The sequence below is a fragment of the Papaver somniferum genome, chromosome 2, assembly GCF_003573695.1.
Source record: "Papaver somniferum cultivar HN1 chromosome 2, ASM357369v1, whole genome shotgun sequence".
Taxonomy (NCBI): domain Eukaryota; kingdom Viridiplantae; phylum Streptophyta; class Magnoliopsida; order Ranunculales; family Papaveraceae; genus Papaver; species Papaver somniferum.
This window is the reverse complement of record NC_039359.1, coordinates 43,602,583-43,611,528: the sequence shown is the minus strand read 5'-3', so window position 1 is coordinate 43,611,528 and position 8,946 is coordinate 43,602,583. Positions and strand designations below refer to the sequence as shown.

Genomic DNA, 8,946 nt, shown 5'->3' with positions numbered 1-8,946 from the left:
ATGGTTTGAAATTAAGGTTTTGTTGGTACACCTCTTATAAACCCTCCCGAGATTATAACTCGGCCACTAGGGACATCTAGGGGTTCAAAGTCTTGTTGCACACTCTAAGTGCAACGCGATGCCTGCGACTGTGAGTTAGGATTTTTATTTTCGTATTTAGTTTTGCTCGAGGACTAGCAAAATGTAGGTTTGGGGGCGTGATAAGTGCTTAATTATTATATATTTATTACTAAAATCTATATTTATTAATTCTTTATTTTGTAGATACTAATGATTTTATTTGATTTTGCAAAATTTAATAAATAAAGCTCGGTTGCACTAAAATACGGTACTTTGCCCGTAAATGGATGAAAATTCAAATGCCTCGGATGAGCGGTTGGAATTTGAGTTAATTCTCAAGATAACAACGTATCTTTGGGGTCCATTAGTAGCAACATAATATAATGGGAATAATTCTCATATTTGGAAAATATAATTTGTCTTGACTACAAGATTTGGAGGATTAATATAATATCTCGCATCTATGGAAAGGAAAATGAGGCAATCTTTTATTCAAGGAAGAAAATAAAATTGTTAAGTAAAAAATCTACATGGAGTAATTGGTGGGAATTAAATATATGAAGAGTATGGAAAGAATATTATTCTTTATGGTTGGAGTTAATAAAGAATAAATAATTCCCAAATAAAAAATATTGTAACTGCATGAGAATTATATTATTTGACGCGTGGCACATTCTTATTGGAGGATTTTTCATTGTCCTGAGATGTGGCGCATTCTCATTGGGTGATGATGTGGTAGTGGTAAATAGAAGAGGAAACTGGTGTCCTTTGAAAGTTATAAATACGCCGTGGATATAAGGAAAAGGGGAGTTCGGAGTTTGAGAAACATAGTAGAGTTTTTATTTCATTCTTTTAAAATCTCTTTTGTAATAATGGAGTAATTTCTACGCTAAGGTGGAGGAGGAAGCCAATTCTACTATGTAAGAAACACATGTATTATCTAATAAAATATTCTTTTGAATTTAACTGTTTATTAATTTCTCTTCTAAAAGTGCTTTGTTCTTTTAACCGTTTTGAATAGCCTTCGGCAATTGAGTTTTTATAAGCCAAGGAGAGTAACTATTTCGGGTTTGTAACATAATTTGTTTATTTATTTTAATTGCAACATTTTCCAAGACATGAGATTGATTTTGATACTGTCTTGAGTGATATATATAAATATTTTCTAGAGATAAATTGGGTATATTGCATGATTAATTTGGTGGAACCCAAAACCCTGGTATTATTTTCTTTACTAGTTTATTTAATTTTTTAGTTTTATTAATATTGCTTCTTTTATTATTCTTAGCACAATTTAATTGTAAATTTGAGATAACAATTATTTAGTCGTTGTGGAACGAACCTGTATTTTGCATACTATCGCATCGATAGTCATGCACTTGCGGTTTTATAATTTAAATCACATCAGTTGTGGAATGAACCTGTATTTTGCATACTATCTCATCGATAGTCGTGCACTTGCGGTTTTACATTTTAAATCCCATTAGTGCCAACTTTCCAAATCCTCTCTTAAAGCCAAACAGGAAGTTCCTAGCCTTAGAAACGCATAAAGCAAACACTACTTCCGTGTAACCAACTTATAACTGTCAAGGCCATGTGTCTGGCACATGTCTCAAGCCTTACTGCGCCATGAGTCATGCTTCGTTTCACGCTTTAAAAATCTTGCCTCCAAGTATCCGAGGAAAACACTTTTTATCCTAGGATATTAAATGAAAAGGTCTAGTACTTGGTTTTATGTTCCGCCAATAGATTTGTTAGGAATGATATGTAAGGAAGGTTAAGCAGTCATATTACTAACCACAACTTGAAGGATTTTTTTGGCACCATTCCATTTTGGAGGGGGACCATGATTTCCATTTGACAATTGTCATTTGAAAATAATTTGAAACATCCTTTATCCAAAATATTTATCCTAACGGCAAAATTACCGTAAATAATTAAGTTAGTGTAGTGATTAGTTCAACCATTAAATTATTCTAATTAATGATCAGTGTCAGACTAAATAAATAAGTTGGTTTTTTTCTTTAAAAAAGAAAATGAAATTATTGAGAGAGAAGAAGGAGAGTAAGAGTTATGGAAAAACTTTGTTGTGTTTTTTCTTTCTCAAACCAGACCTTCAAACTATTAAGGCATACTTCAAATTTAGTTTTTTGTTGCTTGAAGTCTGAGTATCGCGGACACGCCTAAAATGGCCTCGTGTCTGCGTCAAACCACGTCTGACACTTGGACACGCGCGTCTGTAGGACAGAAACATCAGTGACATCACATGCATATGTCACATAGTACTTTAATATAAATGTCTACTAAAAGTGCATGAATTTTTTGTGCATGCATTGTTTTATTAGTAAATATATTTATTCTAATATAAATTTATTATTTGTCAATAATTTATTAGCATCGTTGAGAAATTACACTCATAATAAATACATTTTAGTGGAAGCATCGCTAATCTCATAACGCGTCCAAGTTCTAGTTTTATGAGAATTTGTTCGTGCCCGCGTGTCTGTGTCGCCGTGCCAGTGCAACCCAGCTTGAACTAGCCAGAATTTCCTGAAAACGAGAAATTGTATAGCTTAATTCCATCTAGGTCAAACATGTTCAGCTACAAAATTTGAAGAACTTAGTTGAACTTATCTGCAAATGTAGTTTGGCTAATGTTACTGAAGGCACAAGTAGCCGAACTTAGTTTTAGTGGAGTTCTTGTTTTGTTCGACTTTCAAATTTCCAGGACAGACATCCAAACTTTTATTCTGGGGTATACAAAGTAATTCTTGGTTAGAAAAACAAAAAAAAAAAATTGACTTAACCGAAAACTTATAGGCTTACCGAGAAGGTTTAGAAGAAAATTCGGTCACGAGAAATTTTTTCCTAACATAATCGAACTCGGAAAATATGAAATGCAGAGAAGAGTTTGGATTGGAAAATAAAACTTCAAATTAACTGAACTCAACATTTGTCTGATAGAAGAAAATTCGGTCAAGCCCAAAAAAACTTCTTCATAACCGAAGTGTTGTTCCTGTTCTTCGTTTCCAAAAATTCGGCTATAAAACTAGGGTTGGAAAAAAGTTTTCCTAACCTAACTTTCTTCTGTAACTACTTTTTCCACATTACTTTAATGATTAGTACTCAAATTTGGGAATCAAAAATGAATTAAAAGTGATGGGTATGTGTAAAATTTTTACGACTTGACGATAACGAGGAACGGTTTTATGAAAGAGGGAAGAAGAGGAGATGATTTTCAAATTGAAAAACTAGGCATAGTGTAAGTTATATTATATCTATGTTATATATAATTAGGTTTAGGTGGTAATTAGTTATAAATTAAATTAGGTTAAAAGGTAAGTTAGTCATTTCTTAACTTTATGAAACCCCTTATGAGTGTAACTTAGATGGCCTAAGCACGTCATGATTCCGAAAAAAAAGACTGGTGCCCAAAAAATCGTTCTTTTCTAACCAGTCAGAAGCTTGCTTTGTCATCCCTTAAGCTAGTTATTCATTTTCTCTATTACTCCCTCTGTTCCACTATTAGTTGACCTAGTATATGTTTGCAATTGTGGTTCCTAGGCCTGTGAGGTCGGAGAGGAATTCGTAATTATTTTCCATCTGCTTCATTTAAAAGGACTTTCCATCTGCTTTATTTAAAAGGATGTCATTGTAACTCTGTCTGAAAGATAGATGTTGAACTGCTGAAAAGATAGTAGACTCGAGAAAATTGAGCACTTGGCCAGATGAGAGACCGGGTGTTTGGAGAAGTTGTTGCAAATGACTGATTTGAGCAGGAGTAGCTTCAAGAAACAATGAAAAATCATCAACAAAAATAATAATAGCGTTTTCGTTCAAGGAATTGAATTCTTGGTAACCCAATTCCGGGGGAAAAGTGGCAATTCCTTGAACCAAACAACACAAATCAACTCTATGTAATTAAAAAATTTGATTCCTAGGAATCCAATTCCCTCCAAAATACTAGATTTACATTGCATTAGTCTAATAGTGCAATGGAATTGGATTCCAAAATAAAAACAAAAGCAATTAGATTACCTGCAAACGCTAATGTTTTGGATTTGAATTCAATTCCTAGAATTAGATTACCCCATAATTGAATTCCTAGGAATCCAATTCTTCCAACCAAACATGGTGTAAGTGGTTGATTGTGGAGCATCCTTTTGCAATTTAAATGCCTTTGAGATGAACCTTTTGCAATATGTATGCCCTCGAGATGAACCTTTGTCTATTTCTGATTGTAATAACCTTTGAGAATTCCGTAAGAGATAAAGGGATAGAGGATACACTTGTCTAATACCTCATGCAGGAGGATTAAAAAAACTTTTGTAGAACCATACACCAAAAAAGAGATATGTTTGTGGTTCAAATACATTGATTTATCATGTGAATCCATCTGGATGAAAGCCAAGATTGAGCTAATATTTTTCAGCTGAGGATGTCCACTCTAGCCTGTCAATAGCTTTGGACATGTCAGAGTTTTAACTTTTAAGCCAACAGGGGATTCCTCAATTTAGTTTAATCTAATAAACTTGGACAAATATTACCAGTTCATAAATCCATTACAATACTTAATTAGGAACTACATAAAAACTCCCACAGTGACCCTCAATGAGAAAGAGAAGTTCTGTGATTGTTAAAATTTAGATGTCTTCATCAGCTTCCAAGTACTGTTGGAGAACCTGAGCGCAGCCACTCATTGGTTGATCAGCCATGAATCCCATGTTGTTAGCATATCGAATAGTCGAGGCAACACCATTGTTGCTGGTGAGGATCACGACTGACCTATCACGTCCTGGTGCAAACTTAGCACAGCCTGCATCTGGGCTGCTAACTAGTGAGGCTTCACATAGATGATCACCATGGTCGTAAGCAACTGTGATCTCATATGATCCAGTCGAGTCTGTTACTCCATTTGCAGTGTAATGCACCTGCATTGTTTTCCTATCTCTGCATTCCAACATAACGTTGGCACCTATACACATATAGATCGGATTTTGGTTTTAGAAATACTGCTACATTAGTTGAATACCTAACAATGGTGAAGAAACTCTTTAATTTTCAAGCACAAAATTCATGAAAGTGGACAATATCATCTCTTTAACATCACCTAGGCATGCTGCCATAAAACCTCACGGCCTAGCTCAACTATGACGCCGTCTTTGGTTGATTTTGGTTTCCAATTGCACTGATTTCATTGCGCATACCCACAGTTCACAACAAGGGTCTGAATCTAAGGTTCGACCATAGTAACAACTAACAAGAATAAAGCAACCTGATGAACATGACAGATCTAGGATATTTACATAGATAATCCTAGAAATAATTCTTGTACACCAGAGAATATGATTAAAATATAACACATATAGGATTTTTAAACTACTCAATTAATGGTTAATAAATACTAATTAAAACAAAAACATCAGTCAACCAGATCTATTAAAAAAGAAAAAACAAGTAAAATAATAAAGCAAACCCAGATTTTATTTTTCTAAAGAGATACAGGAGTAGATCAACAAAAATGGGTGCACCAGAGAGAAAGGAAAAATATAAGAAAACCCTAACCTATTTTTCTTGAATAGATGCATTAAATCATCTAATGTAAGTGTTAAAACGATTACCTGCGATGAAAGTGGTAGCAGTGGTTTCGAATCCGGCTCTGCAAGTATCACAGTAAACCTTACCACAGACAGTGAGAGGTGTTTTAACGGGTCTAGCAGTGGCACTTACAAAAGCAGGAAGAACACAAATAGCAAACAACACAAGAAATTTCATCGCAGAAGAAGCCATTTTTCTTTTTTGGAAGTCTACTCAACAAATTACCCACAGTCACTGAGAAGGGCGAGAGAGTGATAATTTCTGTGTTGTCGCAAAGTAGGGATATTTAAGTGAGCAGCTGTATCTATCTATGTAGCTTTAAGATTGAGGGAAGTTGAAAGTTTTTGACGGTCGGTGTCCACAATACACATGGGGTTCTTGTGGTTGTGGGGTAGTGACAAAAATTATATGCAATTATAACTTTAACAAAATAAGCAATGCCCGTGAGTTTGTGTGTACTGTGTCCGTGTTTAATGTGTATGTGTACCCATATTGCATTGAAGGTTCACAACAAGACCAACCTCTAGCAGTGAATTCCTTGGACGAAAATGCTTCTTATGCACCTGATTTTTACACCAAAATTTGTTTGCTATTGGTCTTGATTTTTATGTTTAGTTTGTTATGCATGCTTCTTGATCGTTTCCAGTGTAACATGCATGGTGCGTCCATCAGTTGGATACAATTTAAGCTGTTTAAAACTAAACACAACACCAGGGGAGCATGCAAACTTGGTACTTGGTAGTTAGTTCGACAAATTGGGAGGATATTTCAATCAGTTTCGCTCTACATATTTTTGAATAGGTCTGCGCTAGATAAACTTTCGCTTCAAAGGTAAGCAAGTAAAGAAATGATGATGCCGACCTTAAACAAAAAGAAGAATCGCAAACACCACCTACACAAAAAAAAATGCATATACAAAGCTAGACTCCACAGGAATCTCAAGCAAATAGGATTACAAAAATTCGTAGAAAAGGTTTACTCAAATGCCAAGCTAACTATGAAAAGTACGCCATATGTAATAAGTTCTCAATATTATCAAATACAAATTCACAGGGCATTACCATCACAGAAAGATGATCATAAACAGAGCCTCTGCAGAGGTAATATCACCTGATAGCAGCATCTAAAGTAGCTTAGAGAAGCATTCTTATAGGGTAGTCATCAGTCCAAAGTGAAAGCATAAGTAGGTAAGGCTAACCTCAAGAGTTAACAGCACAACTTCAGAAGCCAGCTACTTGGAAAGAAAAAGAATCTCAGAATATCATTTTCCTTTAGTTATCAATACACTCTTGCCGTGCTAGGAACTATACTGACGAATCTCGTAAGTCTACACTTAGCCATATGCAGCAGAAAAATTAATTGAGAATGATCTAACAAATCTCGACTGGATTTCTCACTCCTCAGATGATGCAGTGTGATTCAAGTTTCGGTTAAAACAGCCATGCTAAGAACTAAAACTGAGATTGCACAAGAATATAACTCAAAAGGCCACAATTTGCAATATCTAAACAGTGAACAATGCAGGGCCAACAATAACACAAAACATCACAATACACATTTAATATGACAACAAATGCAGAGAATAGGTATTTGAGCTCCATATAACAGAGCAGCCTTGTTGACAAATGCCAACGAACTGTTCGAGGAACGGGAACCACACCTATTCAGATGAGAACAAAACACTCTCCGTAACTTAAAATGCGACAGATCACTGCCATCAGTAATAAAACTTCCAAGGAGTTCAAGTGCTCAAGCCTTCCGAGAGTAAGAGGGTGCTCACTCACAAAAGGAAGATTCAAGTACTGCTAAGTCATCTAGAAAGTTATTTGGGCTATTAACTTTGTAAACTTTGGATGCGGGGAAAACACTATCATTGCAGAGATATCTAACCTCGTTCTGATTGCAAAACTCTGCAGTATTAACACGTCATATTGCTTGACAAGGAAGGGAACAGGATGTGCATGCTACTATTCAAATGACAAATAAACAGACTTGTTCAATGGCAATGGGACGGAACATATCTTTACTACTTCTAGTACTTCATGAGTCCTACTCTTACCAGTTTCATGCTAAAAAGTATAAAAGAAATTCCAGATACAATAGGTAAGATGGGATATTTGCTCCCTCGGTGTTTCACCAAGAATTATCACATATATGAACAAATGTCAGGCCAATGCAAACCTAGCGACAAGGATAGTTGTCTGAAATCTAAATCCACATCCAAATATTTGTTATTCATCTTCTCTTATCTTATAGGTGAAATGCAGACTTGTTGCTCACAACTAATTTAGTGATATGGAAATGATAAAGCTGTTTGCAAACCATAAGTGATGTAACAGGAATGGCTGTAAAAGAATGATAATACGAAATAGAGATAATATAGGTGATGTGGATTTGCAAAAACATAAAACATATCAAGAGACTAACTTCTATGAAAAGGCCCAACACAAGAATAAAAGAAAGAATGAACAGATGCAAACACTGAACTTTGCATGCCAATTAATCTAAATAACATTACAGGCAAACAACCAGATCAAAGTGGAAATAGAGATCAAAAAAGTAAATCTTCTTGCCAATGACAACACAAGGCTTGCAAACACTGGTAATAGAAGTATTCCGTTGTCATTGGTATGCTACGAAAGATCCTAGAATCCACCTCAAACAAAAGTTACTGGACTGACAAATGAGAAGTTGGTTGGGTGGTATCAATCATCATAAATAGAACTTCCGTGGAGGTAAGTTTTCTGGAAAGCTACTGCGGCCAGATAATTCTATAAAGTTTTTTCCTATGCTACCGGTCGGGTTTCATTACAATTTTCTGTTGGAAAAACAGTGTTCACTGAAAGATTCCTTCCCTGTGCTGATTGAATTCTTTGCAGTATTCACATTTCAGCTTGCTTGGGAAGGACGGCTAAAAGGTGTGAAAAGTATGGATCAAATACAAATCTACAGACTTTTACAACAGCTAACATATTATTATCTTTACTTCTTACATATTGCATTGGTGCTACATTATCAGTTGAGGACTGCTAAGAGCCATGTAGGAGGATTCCCATATACATATCGCCAACTTGGTATTGGACGCCAAAATCTTGGTTTAATAGCTGTATGCATCCAAATATGTGGTTCCAAATTCAAATGCTTATGGTGTTCATCTTTTCTGATTCAGTGCAAAGTATATATGTATAACTTAATGCAATGACATGGAAATAATCAAATGAGGCACAAAGTTAAAAATGCAATGCTATCTGCAGCCTATGAAAGGTTGTCGAAATGGCTATTCAAACA

General features: G+C 35.2%; 1 protein-coding gene across 1 annotated transcript; it reads right to left on the bottom strand.

The window, feature by feature from the left end:
- Window positions 1-4,457: 4,457 nt before the first annotated feature.
- On the bottom strand, window positions 4,458-6,040 carry LOC113347495 (protein DOWNSTREAM OF FLC-like). The gene is made up of 2 exons (XM_026591160.1): window positions 5,682-6,040; window positions 4,458-5,035 (listed from the first exon to the last, which is right to left on the bottom strand). Exons 1-2 carry the CDS (start codon window positions 5,848-5,850, stop codon window positions 4,704-4,706), a joined length of 501 nt encoding a protein of 166 aa, XP_026446945.1. The 5' UTR covers window positions 5,851-6,040; the 3' UTR covers window positions 4,458-4,703.
- Between the last annotated feature and the right edge of the window lie 2,906 nt (window positions 6,041-8,946).

Excerpts from the sequence above, each read along its gene's own strand:
- LOC113347495 (XM_026591160.1), bottom strand. The coding sequence starts at position 5,850 with ATGGCTTCTTCTGCGATGAAATTTCTTGTGTTGTTTGCTATTTGTGTT. Across the intron at positions 5,036-5,681 it reads TGCTACCACTTTCATCGCAG|GTGCCAACGTTATGTTGGAA; the intron begins GTAATCGTTTTA and ends ATATGTGTATAG.